Source organism: Drosophila gunungcola, assembly GCF_025200985.1.
Source record: "Drosophila gunungcola strain Sukarami chromosome 3L unlocalized genomic scaffold, Dgunungcola_SK_2 000003F, whole genome shotgun sequence".
NCBI lineage: Eukaryota > Metazoa > Arthropoda > Insecta > Diptera > Drosophilidae > Drosophila > Drosophila gunungcola.
In genome coordinates, this window is record NW_026453179.1 from 5853059 (window position 1) to 5873026 (window position 19968).

Sequence of the window (19968 nt, forward strand, 5' to 3'; positions counted from 1 at the left end):
AAGGTCCAAAAGAGTTTTAAAGAAGTTAAGAGAAGTATATGGATGAAGCCTGGGGAAAACTATCTCCGATGAAGGGGGTTGCGGGGTGGGAACATGCCGCCGCAACCTTTGCACAGAGACACACACGTACACAATTATGTAACTTCAGCACAACACACAGAATCAGATAATTAACATTTTTTAGCCCTCAGCCCCCCACGCATTCTGTAAATCTGACAGAATCGAGAATCCCATGGCTTTGCGGCAATTAACTTTACACACTTATATAGTTTACTATTTCTGGTTTATGCTGCTGAGCGTTTGTTTTTCCATCCACTTATTTCCCATCCGTCTTCATGTTGTTTTTGACGTTCGCTGCGTTGTTGTTTTGTTGGTTTGTCGGTTGTTGTTTGTTTTTTTTTTTTTGCTGCTGCTGTTCTTTTTTGTTGATTTCTTGTAGTGATTGTTGTCGTTGTTGCTGGCTTAAACGGACAACGAAACGAAACTGTTATACTGCGTGATGTTGCGTTTAAGTATGTCGGCGCAGGGCCCCAAAACGCGTTCGAATCTGTAATAAAAAAATGGGTGTTAGTTGCTATATAACAGTTTGTGAAAATACACGTTTCGCTTATTTATAAAGTTTAAAAGTTTTTTATAATTTAAGATCAAATTACGATCAATTTTTTTTTGTATAATGCTCAAATTTTTATTAACAACTTTAAATAATTTATTATGCCTTTTGAAACAATTATGGTAAACTTTTAGAGTTAACTAAACAAACTTCTGACTGAAATTTTAGTATCCTTTGCAAGATTGTATTTAAAAGTATAATATAAGATTTGAAAATTGTGTTAGGACTACCGTGCCTATTTGAGATGGTACAATTAGGAACACGCTTAAAATAAATTCGAATGTGCAACGGTTTAGCAATAAATTAAATTGAATTTATCTTCTTAATTCTTCTTAGTCCAATGATTTTTTTCTTAAAACCCGACAACAATATCAGCCAATAAATATTGGTATTAAAAGGTTTTAAATAGTTTTTTCATAAGTTAATCAATTTATTATTTTAGTGAAACTTTAAAATCGTACTCACCTCGCGCGGTCCAGTTTGACGCACTTGAGCGGCCCGCGGGCCACGACGGTCGCCGCACGTGGTCGGTCCAAAAGCAGAGCAATCTCGCCAAAGTAATCGCTGCTACCGAGACGGCCCACCTCGGCGGGTTCCTCGCCCTGCTGATAAGATATCCCATTTGATTAGTGTGGATCTCTCCAGGTGACAGTGCTAGTCTCGGTCACTCACCTCGGAGCGCTGCTGCAGCACCACCGCACAGCCCTCGAGGATGATGTAGAAGTCATCGCCGGCTGCTCCCTGCTTGACAATCGTCTCGCCGTCATCGAAGGAGCAGGTCTCCAGGGAATCGGCCACCGTGAGGCGCTCCCATTTGTCCAGGCTCTCCAGAATGGAGACGCGCGACAAGAACTCCTCGTACATCTTGCGCTTGCGGATGGTCGAGCCCATCAGGATGCGGCGGTAGGAGTCGCGGTCGATGCCCCACAGCTTCACATCGGTTTTGGCCCGCACGGTGGCGGCGCGTGGAGTGCCATAGATCAGGGCCAGTTCGCCAAAGCTGCCGCCCTCACTGATTGTGGTCACCAGTTCGGAGTTAACAAAAACCTAAGGAAGGTTAAACACAAGTTAATAGGGTTTCATATACATAAATACAAAAATACAATTCAAATTAACAACTCCCTAGCAATTTGCTATTAATATTTCAACTAATTTTTTTGTATTTTTCTAAAATATCAATTTATATTTGTACTTTCTTTTACATTGATAACTGTGCTAAAAATTATTCCAAGTAGAAACTTATCTATGTACTCACATCGACCTCGCCCACATCGATCACATAGAAGTTGTCGCCTTCATCGCCCTGCTGGATGATATTCTCGCCGGCAATGTGATTCACTGGGAACATGGCATCAAATATGTCGGAACGCTCGCTCTCGTCCAAATGGGCAAAGAGCACATTCTTGGCAATCGCCTTGGACAGGGCGTTCATCGTCTTGTAGTCCTTGGGCACCACCTTCTTCACGTAGTTGGCGGCATCCTCCTCGGTGACGGGCTCGGCGGAGATTCCTCCGCGTCTGCGCACCGGTGGAGCTGCTGTCTGTGGCATCGGGCTGAGATCTTCGCAGTCGTCGGGGCTGATTACCTGTCTACTGGCATCCAGTTTTACTTGTTCCTGCCAAAGATAAAAATAACATTGTCATGAGTATTTTGGGTTTGGTTTATTGCACACAAATCTCAGGTCATTATCTTTATCAGATTCGAAATAATGTTATAAAAAACTGTCTATAAAGCTGCATAGTTCGGCAATTATTAGTTTAAAATAAAGTTATGAACGGGTGATTGTACTTTGTTTGTTTGAAGATATGTAATAAATATCCCACAAATAGGTATTTCAAAATATCAAAGTTTATAAGTTTTCCTCAACCAATTGGTATGTCTCTCACTTCGTGGAACTTCGGTGGCAGAGGCATGAGTAAATGTTGCAGGAGTAAACTTTGAAGGCGACTGAAAGCGAGATTACTGTGCGTCGCTCTCAATGCGTGTATGGAAACTGCAACCAGTGGTTGTTTTCCTGCAGCATTGTGCAAATGTCCGGAGATGCGCCGCACCCGGGAAAGCTCTACCCGCCCACATTCGCCAATCATAAGCTCCATTACCGCGTCGGCAATCAAAAGAGCCAAACGTAGAGCTAAAGAGCTTTACATCCTGACTTTTGCTGCCCGTTCCGGCGCCTAGAGTCCCTATGCAAATTGGCGAGGCAAGTGCCCAGCACAATACTCCCACATTCAGGCTAACCATCCAAGGCTGCACTCTTCAGCTGTCCGATTGCAGTGCGATTCCCACTGTGACGTCAACCCAGTCGAGCAGAAATGGCCAGCTGGCGCCCAAGATGCTGATTAGTTTGCATTTAATTGTCACTCAACCTGACTGCAAGTGGCGGCCGCTGGCAGTTAGGGCTGCATTTGGTATGCGTTCGGATCAGTGTCCTATAAATAGGATGGCTCACTTCAAGATATTTCAGAAACGGACAGCATTTTGGGTAGCTAATACAGACATTATCTGGATTAAAAATGTCCGAAAATATCACTTCTTTAGCTGTAGTGGATCAAAAAAATAATTTAATCAAATGAGTTTTAAAATTACATTGTAGGTTTAATTATTTCTTGTTGTTTTTTTAATTTATAGTTGTTTGTAAATGTTAAAAATGTATGTTTTTCCTTTTATATGTTAGATCTTTTGGATAAGTTCTTTACTATAAATCAAGTACAAGTAATCGTTTTAAATTGATACTGTTTCAAATCCCACTTGCGGTTAAAAAGATTGAAACATATAAAAGTTGCACAAAGAAATAGAAAATAAGTAACTATTTGTAGAACAAATTTAAATAATTTCAGTGATGATTTTAAACACCTATATCATCACCGAAACAAATTCCGTTTCGTTTATAATTTTGCAATGACAAAAGCAACAGGTTTTCCAAAACATACCAAAATATTTGCATTCAATATAAAAATAGGAGCACTTGATTTGATTCTCCCACCTGAAATAGTTTTACGGCAATAATAAACCTCATCGTGGCCTGCGAAGAACTTCAAATGATCGACGCTGCTCGTTAATTTTTATTGTCTAAACAATCGTGTATTATACCAAACCCAAAATCGCTTGAAGTATGTAGGAATATTGTAAACAAAGCGAAAATAAAAACAGAAAACCGCAATTAATCGGTGAGCTAACCAAATTGCGATCCGATCATGGATCGTAGACTACGATAGCGAACTACTCAATGAATGTCGTTTCCATCGATTGACGAAGCTCTTGGGTGGCTGCCAGTCAGCTGAAGGAACCTGCTCCGCACTGGAAGTCAGGTGTCAAAACAGACGATTATCGAGTGCTGCCGCCCAAAAACATCTACGTTTGGCATACAAATGTCTGTTAAATTATCAGAGTAAAGTCAGAAAGTACACAATTTTAAAAAGTTTATTAATTCTAAAAGATTTCAAAAGATTAATTTAGATTTAGATCTCTAATCTAATGAAAGACAACATCAACCTTTCGAAAAATTGGGCTAAAGTATAATAAAGTTACCTTGACTTAAAAATAGTATTTGAGCTGTATAATAAGATATATCATGCAATCCTTTCACTAATACTATGAAACTCATTAAATGTAGTATGAAAACTAACTCTACAACCCTTATACTTACAGAAATCACACAATAAAGCGATTTTGAAACTAAACAAAACTCCTTATCTCTGAAGACATCTTTAGTATACAATTGAATTACGAAAAACATAGTCCAAAAATTAAGTAGTCAATTCTTCGACACTAGAACAAAGTCCATTAACTGCAAAGTTTAATGAATAATTCGCTATACCCCGAGCTTAGAGCTGCCGAGTATGCAAATATACGGTAGCTCATCATGCAGTCAGCTTACTGGGTGGCAGTATCAAAATATTGCCCCCTTTTTTTTTGCATTTGCAAAACTGCAACTTTGTTTATGGCCATTTTGCCAGGGAAAGCGCACAGAACCCAGCACCCAGCACCCAGAACCCGGCACTTGGAGAGGCGCGTGTGCCAGCGATGTGGCCCTGACCTTTGTGCAGACGCGGAGTCGGCGCCCAGTCGACTTATGGCCCTGGCCCTGGCCATGGACACGGCCATAAAGCACCCACTAGCGAGCAACCAACCAAACCCCCTCCAGCCCACCCAGTCACCCTTTGACCCTCCGACATCACTCGCGATTTTCCCGGGCGGAGCTGCGCGGCCTTCAGCTTTCGGCGACGTTCCCTGCGACATATTAAACGGAAATCGATTTCGCATTGTAAATTGAATCCAATCCCAGCCCGGATGGGTTGCCATTGCGGTCTGGCCCTGCCTGATTGGATGGGTTCGTTCGTTTTCCACGTAGGCCCTGACTTTAAAGTGGAGTCTTGTCACCGGTGCCGCCTTATCAACTAGCTCGCTAATAAAATAACACAACACATTTATGGGAAGCATGACAAATGCAGGTTTTGATTAGATGACGACAATTGCTAAGAGGGGGTGGGGCCATGTGCGAAGGGTGGGGCAAGATGCGGTGAAGGTTGGGTAATGAAGACTAATTACCCGACATTTTCACCTATTACAAAATCAATTATGTTTAATAATCGTGTATGGCTGCTTAGAAAGTTATAAACAAGTAGGCATTCAAGGCTTGCACAATTCAACGACAATTTAGCAACAGAATACTTAAGCTTTCTTTAATCAATCCACTTAAATAAAACAATAAAATAAAAAATTACGCTCAACAATGTCGATGTAACAATTTAAATATACGTTAATAAGAACGCCATTTAATTTGGACGTCATAACTAAAGCTTTTAAAATATATAGTAAAACAGATAAAGGCAAAGGAATTATATGTGAAATTGAATAAGTAAGTGAATTACTGATATTGGATTGTAGCGGTGAAACCTTGAAGCACAAATAAAACCCAAACGGTAGTTGAGACTAAGAGATGAGATCGCTTTGTGGGCGTAAAAAAGAAAGCGAATTACAACAGCGACAATGAATCACTGATGAGGCGACAAATAGGGCCCCATGCTGTGAGGTAGGACCCAGAACATAAAGCCGACGCGTATGCCATATAGTATAATGGACGCCGCTTGCAATTGTGGACATGGCGGCATTGTTGCATCCAATGAGCATGAATAAAAACCAGCGGAGCCGTCGACTTCTGTGGGGGACAGTCCGCAGGAAAAAAGCAAAAGCGTATGCACACAATTGTGCAACCGAATACTAAACATTTACCTCTATGAGGGTGTTTTATATTTTATTTTTTTTATTTTTCGTTCGTGTGGATGTATGAGAGCTTATTGAAAAGTCGTACAAACTAGACTTATGGTCTACAAACTATGACAGCCACTAACAAGACTCATTTATTTATGGCAAACCTTAGGCATTTTTATTCTTCCTGTGTTGGTGTGTGTGTGGTTGTGTGCGTGTGTGTGTGTTTTTGTTCTTTTATTATCCGTGTGTTAGTGCTTGTGCTACTTATGTGCAACAAATTGTGAAAACGCTTCGCTTCTAATATGGACACAGAAAAACAAACAGCAAACAGTGTAGAAAATGAAAAACGCGCGACGTGGACTTCTGTAGAAAATCTTGAAGATTTTCACTCTCGGATTTGTAATAATTCTGCTCTGCTCACAAGAAAGGCAACAGCAAGACTCGAGCGGACAGAATTATAAAAATATTACGTATACGCGGTGTGGACATGCGAGCAAAGACAGCCGCCAGCAGCAATGACAAATCCAATGTCAAAGATTTATAAAAATAAATATTCAAAAATGTTGCGAACAGCTCTGAAACAATTTTCTTTAAATTGGAAATACTTTTGGGTACCCAACAACAAATGTATCGAATAAGTAAGCCACTTACATTAAAAAACAGAAGGGCTAACCTAAGAGAAGACTTGGACCACACTGCGTATTATTTATATTTTAGCGGCCATTAATAAGGCTGTGTGTACCAAAAAGTGCCCTTCAAAAAGTATACATCTCTTTCAAGTTTGGAAATCAAAAAACTAAGTTAAGTAAAACTTTTATTTTGTACATGATTTAAAAAATGTAAAATATTGGATAAACTAAAAAATATTTCTGAATAGAGCTCTGAGTTAAATTACTTTTTATAAAAAAGATAAAAACGTTTAAAACTAATTAAATTAGGGATTGATCTACACTGCGTATGATTTTTATTGGGCTATAACAAGAAATCGCAGCGAATTTAATTGGCATAAATGAGCGGCCACGGCTATAAAATATAAAATTATATAAAAAAGAAATCCTAAAAATATATTTATGAGAACGTGCGTCACTAGACCCCCGCATTATACACATAAATATTTGATTTAAATTTCCCGCTAGTGTCCAATTTAATTTTTTCGCTTTAGCTACTTCTTTCTGTGCTGGCGGCTATTTTTTGCTGTTTTTCCTGGCGTTTATAATTGCTTAATTAATCCAATTGCCAAGGAACACACAGTGTTCTTGTTCTTCTAAGTTTATATGGTTTTTGTTTTTGTATGTTTTCTACCCGCTGTTTCCGTTTTAATTATTTCGTTGTTGTGCCTGTGTTATTGTTGTAACAGTCGCGACTTTGACTCGGCGAATGTCTTTTTTTTCGCGTATTTACAAAACGGAGGCGCGACACAAACTGAAAACTCAATTCGAAATTCACGTTCAACTTGCGACAATCGCAGTCAACGTCGCAGTCAACGCCGACGCCGGCAGAGACAGAGGCAGCGGCTGCCGCTTCATCTTTCCACACTAGTTTCCCTCACATGTGTGTGTGTGTGTGTGTGGGAGTGTGAGTATCTATGTGTGGGATGGTGGGTTGGCGTTACCGTTATGTGGTGTTGGTCGGGTGAATTGCCGACCATTTTGCGGTTTGTGGTAGGTTTTGAAGCAGCTAAAAGATCTAAGATGTGGTGGCCACCAGTAGCCTTGATGGCCAATTACACTGAGAAAAATATGTATTCTGCCTTTATCATTAGTTATTCACTTTCTCATACCACAATCATTTTATTTATTTAACATCTTAAAAATATATTTTGAACACATAAACACTATAGCGGGACTTCTAATAATTTTTTTGTTTTTTTTATTTTTTTGTATCTGATTTGCTTAAAAATACGAATTAATAATTGGGGAATTTCCAGTGTAAGTATGTTTTCAAAAATATAATAGAAAAGCGTATGAATGGTTTTACGGGTCTTAGCAATAGGCAAATTAAATTCTACACTTATGTCTCTAGGTATGAATGAATGTAAATGCAAAAAACAATGTTAAAAAACCTAAAAATAACCAGGGTAAAGTAGGTGTAATGAGCAACAATAAGAGGATTAATAAAGACCGAAAATGACATTGCTAATATTCAAGGTCAATCAAACTTCAAACCAAACCATAGTTTTAAATTATTTAATACACTTAGATGTTTTTTCTTGGAACTTTAAACATGCAATATTGATGTTCACAAACCGCTTTTTAATAATTAAGAAAACTATGCATTTTTTTTATAAAAACATTTGGATTTAATAAAATAAAATAAAATAAGTAATTTAGATTTAAAATTGCATAGCTTATTCCTTATATTCTGGTTTGAGTTCTCTCAGTGCAGCCACAAAACGACCAAACCCTAGCTACCTAATGAAAGTAAAAGTCGCCGCAAACCCACCAAAATATTAAAAAGAACACACCGCCAAATAGGAATCATGGAGAGCAAATACAAACTACAAAAGAGCAGCTAATGGCCGCCACAAATATTGTGGCCACAAGCGATATTTGCTAAAATAGGGATGTGAAGAGGGAGAATTGAAGGGGTCTCTATTCTATTTAGCACACCACTCAGTCTCTCAAGTCTCGCAGTGTACAAAACAAATCAATTTGAGCGCCAGTGCCATGAGGACAAGCAAAAATCGCGAAATGAAAAACAAAAAGAAATCCAAAGATTGTAGGCGGCTTTCATATGTATTTATTTTTATTTGCCCAAGGCAGCGGCGGAAACAAATTTGATTTGCTACGCTGGCGATTTATAGTTTCACGAGCCCATAAACATGCAAATTCATTCGCACTTACTTTGATAAATTGTCAATAACAATTACATTAACAATTATGTGGGTATATCTGTGGATTTATTGCCTCGCCACATGGCGTATACGCAACGTGCAAAGGCGAGGGCACCGATTTAGGCACTTGAAGCCATCCAGGCAATGCTCTCGTTACTGAGAACCCAAGGTGTCCGAGAGGCGAAGAGCCCTTAAAGTTGCCTAGTTGGGATTACGTCTGTGGCAGTTGGATTTGCAATATGTGGCTGGGCGAAACCTTGAGGCAATGCAGGTGGCACGACAGGTTAAGTATGCCAATTTGTGCAACGCCTGGAGGAGACAAGCCTCTTAAGAGAGTCTAGTGTCGACGACAATCGGCTGCAGTCATGAGTCCGCTGGGAAACTGATTTATTTTCCCATTTCGAGACTTTAAAAATTGCATGTAAAATATGAGTCAGTCAATTAAAAGTTAAAATACATTTTCAGGTATTTTAATAGACCTTTTGATCGTGTAATTCATAAAGAAAGTTTAAATTATTTAATATTAAAAAACTTTTCAAATTGTTTTGCCTCGTAAAGCTACCTTAACACTCTATAAAAATAATCTTACAATGATTAAAAAAAATTATTTTCATAAAAACTGTGCCCTTTACTGATGAAAGAATCACTCAAGCAAAAACGTGACATTGGGTTTCATGTCATTTTCCAGTTCTTAAGAAACTAATTATGTATAATGGAGACCTTTAAATTTGTCCTTTTCCTTTTTCATTTTGGCACGTCGGCTATCTAAATTCCTTTTAGAGCCCCAGCAGAACTCATTAAATGTGGGCCAAGCAAAACATTGGTCATAACTTTCTAACGCCTCACACTTGGATTGACTTTGTCAACGGCAAAGTTTTTATGGAATCGAGAGAGTGAGATTTTGTATGGGGACAGGATGTAGGAGGAACCTGCTGCACTAAAATGCAGAAAAGCTTTTTGCTTGCTCGGTTCCGGTTGCTCGTTTCTACCCGACTTCCCCTTAGGTGTGTGTATGTGTGACTGCGTTTATAATCGAATTAATTAAAATTTTGCACCCTACTTGACGCTGAAATTATCACTCTCTCTCACACTCGCGAGAGACTTTTCGCGCTCGCTTTAAAATTTCCCACTTTATGGCTGAAAAGCAGCCCGTATAAAACATCCGTGCAGCATCCGCTTTTCTACCGGGCCTCCGGCGCCTCGAAAGTTGGTTCAGCGAAATTTCCAATTCAGTGAACTTTTTGTTTTGCCACGCCCCCGACAACTGCCCTCCACCTTTTCCATTTTGAAACCATCAGTTATGCTGGAGAAAACCTTTTGTTGGCGTTGGCCTGCATAAACATTATTTTTGGGGACACACAAAAAGGCGAACACCCATCGATTCTGGGTTATCCAGCTGCCCATTTGATGGCCAGGCAAAGTCCTGCGAAAAAGGACACGCCACAATCGTCGTCACAGCTGTCAACAAACGAGCAGCCATCCAGCAAATTGACAGCTGAAGCCCGAAGTGTTGACCAAAACGCTTCAACATTACCCAATGACGTCAGTTGGACAAAAGGATATACAGGTTTGTTTGGCCAAGGAAAATTGCTGGGGAATTTTTAATTTGAAAACTGTTGCGCCTGGAAGTGTTTCCGTCGATTCTGAGCCTTCTTTATTAGGCGAATTATTCATGGACACTCAAAGGGAGCTGCGTTTATAAGCTACTTAATGGATCGACACACACACACACACACACACACACAAAAGGTCGCCACATCCGGCTGATACGGATACGTATTTTGCCAGAAACTTTTACACAACCCCAATGGTCTTTTATATATTTTTGTGAGTGTTATTTACATAAAAACTTCGATTCTCGATAAATGCCGACCCCAACTCAAGCGTAAAATGAACGATAATTTATTTATGCGAAACCAGGTGGAGAACGGTTTGTGGAGCGGTGATTATATTACCTCCACGCTACACAATTATTCACAAAGTTCGATGGCAGGACAAAAATAACAAAAGCTTTTGTGCCAAATTTCAATATCCAGAGAATCTCGCATAATCCCCAGGGTTCAAAGCATAAATCACTTTCTTCGGGCCACTTAAAAATATCACACAAATTGTTTTCTTGCGTTGCGAATGCATAAAATGGAAATAATTCCTAATAAAAATAACAATTTAATCAAGTAAAGTGAGCATAATTCGAGGTCAGATTTCATGGGACAATTTGTCATTCGAATTGTTTACCAGTTAACAGCATCTTAAAATTATAATGGCAAATGCTTTTGCGTCCTTGTTGGGATGGCAGAAGGAACAATGGCATGGCATTTATTTAAATTTCAAACCAAATTCTATAAGATACAGTTTTTTAGGTTTTTTATTAAAAAATTATAAAAATGAAATTACTTTGATGGTTTAGATGGTTTTTCTCTTCTGGGAATATATTTTGAGGCCACAGATCAGCTTAGCCTAATTATACGAGTAGACATGGGCTCACAGATAACTATGTTTAAATAAAGTAGGGTGGACACGTAAATTTAAATTGAAAACCTACGGTATTTCAACCTCAGACGAATTTCAACTATAAGAAAAATATATTAATCTTAAAACCAATGGCTATGTAGGTATGTATCGTTTTAAAAAATAAAAAATTAGCAAAACTTAAAAAAACCAATTACCAACTACTTTCCTTACTATATTAATCACCCATGAGGGGCAATTGAAAGTATTAAAAAGCGAAAACTTATTTGTTTCAAATAATATAGTTAAGCCTTAGCAGAAATATAATGGCTATCACCATTTAAAATTATTTAGAATGTAATTTTACATTTTACACATATAAAAACTTAAAAAAATGTTTTTCAAATAGCTGCTGAAATAAATAAATAAGAATATTATCAAGATTAAGCTGTTGATAAAAATAATTATTTATTAATAAAATATTTAATTGTAATGTAATGATAAAAAATAATTAATCCTATCCGAATGGCTTTCCAAATTAACCGTATTTAAGACTTGACAGTTTACCCACCATTTCGCTGGTCGAATTTATTTTCCTTTTATTTCCGGGCTAGCACTTTTCCTGCCCTCGTTTGGCCTACAATTGATTGTTGTTTGTTTTTATTTTATGGCCCAAATCGGCGGACACTGGCGACAAAGTATCCGGCGTAGTTTTTGGCACGATTCGGCTGTTAATCAGAAGCCGACGTAAACAGCGCCGGACGGAGCGATGAAAGCCGTAAAAGCGGCATTAACACGGCCGTTAAACCGGACAATTCGATGATCGGAGCGCCGGAATACGCGTGCTCATCAATCAGCCGATGAAGTCAAAGAAGTAACGACCGCAAAAGGTGAATGGTAAATGGTAAATTGAGCAGTTAAATTGGCGAAAAAAAGGGACGACGATGGGCAGCTGACGGTTGCCAAAAAGTGACTGAGACAACCGAAAGGACGAAAGCAAACTCTGGCAGCCACAGACACAAACACAATCTCGACGACAACAGGATGACCTTCACCAACACGCACAGCAAACCTTTCTATATATGTATATAAATATATATACGGATGGCCAAAAAGTAAAGTTTTTCGCACACACACACACACACACACACTCAGCTATGACGCAGCGGAAAAGCTTTCGCTGGAGAAAAGGACCTAAACTGACAAAGAGAGGAGCAGCGTCCCCTTCGAGTTTCAAGTGCAAATTCGACATTAACTTTCAAAAAGCTGCCGCTGTAGAAAGAAGGCTGCAATGCCCTTCGATTTAGGACTATCAATAAGAAAGATGCGAAAGATACAGTTAAATTATATTTATAAATTTTGGACTTTCCAATTTAGTGGACTTTTTTATTAGCAAATTAATTTAATTACATATTAATTCGTTAATTCAAAAATGATCTTGTATTGTTATATGATATTCTTGAACCATTTCAAGTAATAATGCCAAATTTTTAATTGTTTAAAAATAAAAAGAAAGGCAGTAGCTACTTTTTAATGTTATAAATCTCCCAAACGTAGACCCTATAATAAAATCCGACAGAAATTTGTATACCAACTATCGAATTGTGGGCTATAGATTATAAATCTTTTGCAATATTCTAACAAAGATAAGACAAGTTTAAAAAAAAGATTGGAGTATTAATAATATATATATTTTCAGTAGAGGCACACTACTTCCCTATGAAATAAAATCAAATAATATTGTAATTTTGTAATATGTATAAAAGTTCCAATTTTTAATAAAAGATTGTAATTTTTTAAATAATACTAAAGGGTATTAAAGATTTCCTCAATAGAAGTCCTTTGTTTTATTGGTGGCACAACTAACGACGTCGTCATTTGCAGTAACACACCGAATCAGCAAAACACACCAACGCAGAACGAAATCAAAGCTTTTCCCTTGCGCACACTCCCACACTTTGAAGATTTTCCGCTAAAAGCTTTTCCGAGCGAATTCGCTAGTAACTTGTTACCCGTTTCCCGCAGTTTGCAACTTTCCAACTTACTTCACGCTCCCGGGCGATTGAGGACAGATGCATTTGCAGGCTGCGATCACTGACGGCGTCCTCCTCGGGAATTGTGGTGCAGGAAGTCCGCACATGCCGCATCCGATGCACTGCGTCCAAGCTCAGCCGATGCTCATGATCGTCCCGGAGCAGAGCATCAAACATGGCCACTCCGCCATCGATGCTGCTTTCGCGCAGGATGCGTCCACCACGCCCACTGCAATGGGGATTCGGCAGATTCTGCTGATGCTGCTGATGTTGGTGGGTGGTGGTCACGACTCCCTCCGAAAACGAACGGATTCGCATGGCGCCGTTGGCATCGGTGGTCAGAGCCACCGAGCGAAAGCGATCGATGACCGCATCCTGGATGCTGTTCACACTCAACTGGTTACCCATTGCGCGCGCGGGGGAAAAAAGTCGAGCGAGCAAGGAGGTAATGGCTATTATCCACCGCAGGAGGCTTCTGCACGGCGCCAGGATGCTAATCCAACTGACAGCGAGACCCACATTCAACAGGCAACTGGCCCCAGAGAGGCACACATACTCAAAGTCCAGAGAGAAAGGGGTGGAGAAAGTGGCTTTACCGGTGAGAGGAGGAGGAGGAGGAGGAGGAGAAGAAGGGGTCAGAGGGCACAGCCTCCACAGGTGCGCTGCTATATTTACATTGCAGCATTGCAAGCTTTGGCTGCAACATACCACCCAATATAAACTTTAAAGCTCCTTGGCCACTGCACTTTCTCGAAAGGATGCAGGCCTCTGAACGAGAAGTCCCACAAACCATGTGTTTCAAAATCCACATTTAGACGGGTTTTATTTAACACTTCGCTTAAAAATAGACCAAAGGCTGTATTGATTTTCGTTTAGGCGACCGTTAGATGACCAACCAGGTTCCGCCTGTTACATTTAAGGGGTTGAAAAACCCGCTATTAAACTCGTTCACACATGATAAATTAAAAAACTTTTCTAGGCAATCCTATTGTTAAACAATTTGTAAAATGTATACAGTTTTTTAAAATACTTTTTGGTAGAAAACGGGGCAGAATTTTTGATAAAAAGAAAAAAAGAAGTTAACTTCAGCAAGTCGATGCTAATATATAAATTTACAGAGGGAAAAAAGATCAGCCCGATCGATCGAAACAATATGATATAGTCAGTCTGAATATTTTAATACTATCAGATTTTTCTTTATGTCAGCTATTTTACGCATAGTCGTATATGGGCATTTCCAGGAAAATGTCAAAAAAGCCGCAAAAACTAAACGCTGACAAAAATATTTTTTGTTGTTAAATACAATATTAAAGAAACACTCAAATTTTGATGAGCGTTAACATAAGAGACCATTTCTTACTGTTCCACTTAGATACACGACTTTGAACAGAAGCGACCATAAATATTTGTTTCAGCAAAATTTTGTTAAATTTTTCGGTTAATTGTTATGGCTTCTGTGAATGCTTTTGGATGAAACAAAATATCACGTAATTAAATTTTAGCCAAAGGTTTTCAGATAAAAAACTTAAATGCCCATTTTCGGCTTTACTTTTGTCATTGGTAAACATCGCGTCCGAAATCAAAAAAACCACAATGGTTACCAAACATATCTCTGCTTATATGCCTAAGAGTGGTCCTTAGTTAAAGGTTATTTACATTAAAAAAATAAATAAAAAAAAATAAAATGTATAAATGGTCCGAAACCTGTATATTTTTTTAAAATAAATCGATGAGCCTTTTTATATTCTTAGCGCCATTTGTGGTTTTAATATTGGGTCTTTAAAAAAAAAAGCGGTAAAACTTCTACGTTTGTTATAATAAGCGAATATTTAAGTCAAAGTAAGTTTGACGTTTTCAGTTTTTTAACCAAAATTATAAGAAAACTTAAGGAACAGAAAAATATCTTTATATTTTCTGGTGGCAGCAGCTCGCAATTTAAAAATAAATTTATAGTCCGTATGTATTAAATTGTTTAATAAAAGAACCAGGGCATAGTAATCTCTGACCCCTTATTCAAACCCAAATTTCACGTGGCTGTGCTGAGTCCAACATACATTCAGTTTGTTTTATAGTCTTGTAAGGAACACATAACTTTTTACTTGAAAAAAACCCAAAAATTTATAGATTCTTTTGATATATTTTTTTTTTAACAAAATTTCGTATTGAAAAAATTAGTTTAGCGTAAATAAAGGTGCACCATGAGTTATCTGCGGTTCAAAGGTTGTAAGACCAAGAAAACTTTGGAAGAACATCTCAGAGATGCAGATGGACTCAAGTCTGACATTAATGTCAACTACGATGGCATTGGCGATTTACAGGCTGCTTGTAATTCCGATAATAATGATGAGTCGTCCTACATAAACTTCCTGGGGCAGTACTGGGCTCGCTACGAAGATTATTACACGGATTCGCAAATTGAGCAGGCGGCTGCGAACCGATGGAACGATATGTCCGTCAGCGATCGACGCCAGTACTCTGTGGTAAGTTATAACCTTGATATTCAATCGATATTGGTTAATAATTAAACATCCAACCTTTTAGCAGAGCCCACCCATAGCTATACGGGGTGATACCGATTGCTCTAGCACTAGCACTATCAAGCTGCCCAGCTCTGCGAACAGCGATGACCAAATGGAATCTGAACCAGGAACCTCAAAGGACACAGCCGCTTTCTATGGCAACAGTGACGACGAATGTCAAAAGAGGGAGCCCAAGTGCCGTAAGCCCAGGAAGAGATGCGCCAAACCCAGGGCGATGTCAAAGGTTAAGAGGAGATGCGCCAAGCCCAAGCCCAAGTGCGCCAGAGCCAAGCCAGCATGCCCCAGGCCAAGGAAGAAGATGGCTTGCTCTAAACCGAGGCCCAGGAGCCGTAAGGCTAAACCTGCGTGCCCCAAACCAAGGTACTGCAAGTAACCGTAGAGAAGCGGGACTCATTACGCCGCCAACTTTTAGGCCATATTTGGATCCAGGCAGAACAGACAGCGCTGCTTGAATCGAAGTTGGAGAACCCCCGGGAAAAAGAAGTTCTCAAGCCAGGAAGGTCCAACTTAGATTCTTTAAAGCCCCACAAACATTAATAAAAGTATAAGTCTGTTAAGTTTTTATTTTGGACTCGTAGTGGCAGCCCATATTTGGAGACTTGTAGACATTGATTAAATTGATTAAATTAAAGAGTGCATATCAAACTGTAGTGTGTTAGGGTATTAAATAGCAAAATAATGATTTTTCAATCCGTGAAACCCAGTCTCACGCCCAAAAGAGTGAAGATATTTATTAGAGGGATGTTGGACTCACCCGCTCAAGTTTCTGGAAGTACTGTCGCAGGAACTGCACGGGATTCTCGGGTCTGCAGACGCACAGCTGGACGATGCAGTCCTTGAGGACGCGCTGGATGCCATGAGTCTGGATGTAGTGCTCGCATTCCCGCAGGCTCTGCTCCTCCAGCGTTTTGGCCATCATATAGGACATGTGCGGAGTGGTTTTTGGAGTGGGTTCGCGATGGAGAGATGGTAATGGAAACAGCTTTTCAAGCGCCGCACTACGCAATATATATGTACACAATTTGTTTTAGGAGTGCGTGTGTGGGTGTGCTCTTGGATGGTTACTTCTTGCTGTTTCGATGGCAAATCGGTTGAAACCGAAAATAATTTGACTTTATCTTTTATGTCCGCGTTTGACTACACCCCCTGCTTTATCGCCCGTTCGTTTTTGCAGCTTTTCTTTGCGTTTTTGGCACCGTTTTGTTCAGTTTTCCACAGCACTGCCCCGTTTTCACTTTCGCTAAATTCACGTTTCTGGACCCCTTTGACCTGTCCTGCTGATTAAAGCCCTTTGCCCCGCACTCCCCCGCAGCATATGGATTGATCCAAAACACGCTTAGATTGAGCTAACTTAGTTTTTTTCAAAAAAACTTAACTAATTTTCACGCACGTAAAACACAGACGTTGTTGTTGTTGTTTCTTCTTGGCTGCATGTAGTGGTGGGCGTCCTCAGTCACGCATATATCGATAACTTTGGTGGCGGTGTCAACACTGCCTTGTCGATAACATTGACATTGCCATTGTGAATGGCAGTTGAAAGAATTTAAACTGCGGAAAAGCTTTTTCGAAGGGTGTTTTACTGAAATTAATGTTTCGCCTAATCCAATAAAGATCAAAAGCAGTAGCTATGTGGATGTTAGATGTTATAGCGTGCTCGAGCCAATCAAAGGAGGTGAGTTAATTTAGTTTTTGTAAATGTTTTTCCTTAGCTGTCTTTGGGTTTGGTTAAAAAAGTATTGATTTTTCCGGATTTTCCTCTTACAGCCAAAATGCTGCACACCGAATCCCTGCCAGCCGCTGGCCACCAGGGCATCTATGCTCCATTAAGTCAGGCAATGAGCGATTCCGAATCCGACGAGGAAATCGAGATCCACAACGCCGCCAATCATCGCCAGAAACTGCAGCAAAAACTCCAGCTAACTCATCAGCACCCACAGGAGCAGCTCCAATCGCAAAGGATACGCATTCCGCCAAATACGTTGGCCCTAAAATCCCCACATACCCGAGCACCCACCGCCACGAGAATCGTGACCCGGAATTCCGCCGCGAATCCCGCCCAGAAGTTCCAACTGGAGGGCAGCAGTTACGCCACCAATATGCAGAATACCTTCCGCTCCGTCATGTTGAGTGATAATGGCGGCGTGGGTTCCGAGCTGTCCAACTTCAACAGCGAATTCGACTCCAATGCGGATAACGTGGCCATTTTGGGTGGCAATCAGGCTGGCGAGGATTCGGCCAAAAGGACACCCATGTCGCCGGCCAGAAAGTGCTGTTTCATTGGCAGCCTGATGCTCTGCTTCCTGGCCATCGTATCCTTTGTGTGGCTAGTGCCCTGCGGGAATCCAGACGGCACAGGATCCTGCCCAGCGGTGGTGGATCGCATCAAGACCCACAACTGGTTTAATAACTATACAAGGGCGGAGCTCAAGGGAGGAGTTAATGTGGTTGGCGGACTGCGAGCCTGGGAGAACAACCTGATCTTCATGTACCGCGGTGATGCCTTTTTCCCGGAATTCCGACCTGGTAACGAGCGACGCAATGGCATCATCTGCTTGATTGGCTCCTCAGGAGCTGTGGCCTGGTTTGTGGAGATGGTGGACGAGCCGGTGGCCCTGGACTGCACACTCATTGACATGGATGGCAATGCGAAATCAGACTGCTTGGTGCTGGATGAATACGGCGAACTGGGCGCCATTAATCCAGTCTCCGGGCAATGGCTTTGGTGGTACAAGGAACGTTCAGCCAACAAGGTGGATGCCTACGATTTCCCCGTCATCCTGCCCGATCTGGATGCGGATGGTGTGCTTGATCTCCTGCTCGTCACCAGTTTGTCGCTGGAACAGCGCACCAAATCGCTGGCCCAGGTGAAGCATGAATCTCCGGGACAACTAGAAGCACGAAATGTTCTGCGCTTGCTGTCGGGACGCAAAGGATCACCAATAGGTGATGGCTTCCGCATCCACGACTGCGAGAGGCTCAGCAACGTCAGGCTGGAGGCGGGCAATGTGGGCTTCATCTGCCAGCGGGCCAATGGCACAGAGCAGCAGCGTTCCAAGAGTCTGGCGGAGATCTACGCCCTCATCACCAACAAGTCAATTGCTGGTCAAAGGCTGTCCACTGCAAAGATCTCGCAGCATAGGAACCACGGCCAGCGGCGGGACTTGAATGCCCAGCGGAACATCTATTCCCTGAGCGGACGAGAACTAGTGGTTGAGAATCGCGGTCGCTGTCCGGAGGATTGCAATGTCACCTTTGTGCTGAGCGAGGTTCGCGATGGCAGGCCGCACGTGGTGAGGAACTTCAGCGACAGCGGGATGTATGGCATGGTGCCCGCCCAGTGGCACTTCAAGAACACCAAAACCCAGATGTCCGGCTTTGTGATGAAGTTTTGGAAATGGCACGGCCTGGTGAAGCCATCCAAGCAGACCTCCGCCAGCAGCAACAGCAACAGCGTGCAGAAAAGTGGCAGCAACAATCACACCAAGAACATGAACGCCATCAAGGACAAGGAGAAGGCGCAGGCCAAGAAGCAACAGCATCAACGTCTAAAGAGGAGCACTAAAGCGGAGGACCACGAGTTCCCACCTGCCCACCAGGAGTTCGATATCTTTAAGCACCTCAAGCAAAAGAGGGAAACGTTCGGGGTGCCCTTTAAGAACCTGAGCAAAACCAGTGGCGTCTCCGCCGGGGGCAGCTACAAAATGAACATGATTACGGAAACGGTTCTCCTAGTCCTTTTCGTAGGCGCCGATACCCATATCGAGAACACCTCCCAAAGCAACATAATCCAGTTCTGCCGCCACGAGCGCAAGGAAGTGGTGTGCCAGCCCGATCTAAACAACCAGGATCACTCAATGCTCATTGCCGATCTGGACCAGGATGGATCACAGGAGCTGGTCACCTACATGTCCACATTCGTGCATCCCGAGGACCAGCCGCTCAGCGAGTGGAAGCTTCTGACCTACGTGCGGCTGTTGCGCCTCCAGGCGGAGCTACCCCACTACTACGAGGACGAGCAGCACAACTAGGCGGATCCGCATCGGGGTCTAAGTCTAGACTGCATTTAGCCAGCCGGAAGCGAGCTGTCGGACATGAGATTAATCTAGTTGCATGCTTTACAATGTACATTAATAGAACCTTTTCTAGACTCCCATAAATAAATCAGTAAACAATAGACTTGCTTTAAAACCATTATTTCCAGGTCAATTTTACCAAATTAATTATTATTATAATTAATTGTTTTCTTTATATATTTTCAACAGTTTGTCTTACTACACAGAAATTGTATTGCAT

General features: G+C 41.1%; 3 protein-coding genes across 9 annotated transcripts; 2 read left to right on the forward strand and 1 right to left on the reverse strand.

Moving 5' to 3' along the window:
* Window positions 1-382: 382 nt before the first annotated feature.
* On the reverse strand, window positions 383-17094 carry LOC128258079 (cAMP-dependent protein kinase type I regulatory subunit). Of its 6 annotated transcripts, none has more exons than XM_052989476.1 (6): window positions 7124-7261; window positions 5986-6118; window positions 1866-2225; window positions 1283-1657; window positions 1076-1212; window positions 383-547 (listed from the first exon to the last, which is right to left on the reverse strand). In XM_052989476.1, exons 2-6 carry the CDS (start codon window positions 5992-5994, stop codon window positions 463-465), a joined length of 966 nt encoding a protein of 321 aa, XP_052845436.1. In that variant the 5' UTR covers window positions 5995-6118; window positions 7124-7261; the 3' UTR covers window positions 383-462. The 6 variants fall into 6 exon arrangements, with proteins under 6 accessions (XP_052845436.1, XP_052845435.1, XP_052845434.1 ...); XM_052989475.1 differs by having other exon boundaries at window positions 1076-1215; XM_052989474.1 differs by lacking the exons at window positions 5986-6118; window positions 7124-7261 and adding an exon at window positions 16430-17094.
* On the forward strand, window positions 15194-16289 carry LOC128258082 (histone-like protein 18C). Of its 2 annotated transcripts, none has more exons than XM_052989481.1 (2): window positions 15194-15615; window positions 15677-16289. In XM_052989481.1, the coding sequence occupies exons 1-2, from the start codon at window positions 15334-15336 to the stop codon at window positions 16046-16048; spliced, it is 654 nt and encodes a 217-aa protein (XP_052845441.1). In that variant the 5' UTR covers window positions 15194-15333; the 3' UTR covers window positions 16049-16289. The 2 variants fall into 2 exon arrangements, with proteins under 2 accessions (XP_052845441.1, XP_052845442.1); XM_052989482.1 differs by having other exon boundaries at window positions 15680-16289.
* Window positions 17095-17196: 102 nt separating the features above from the next.
* Window positions 17197-19855, forward strand: LOC128258063 (uncharacterized). The gene is made up of 2 exons (XM_052989450.1): window positions 17197-17347; window positions 17440-19855. Exon 2 carries the CDS (start codon window positions 17445-17447, stop codon window positions 19701-19703), a length of 2259 nt encoding a protein of 752 aa, XP_052845410.1. The 5' UTR covers window positions 17197-17347; window positions 17440-17444; the 3' UTR covers window positions 19704-19855.
* The last annotated feature ends 113 nt before the right edge of the window (window positions 19856-19968 follow it).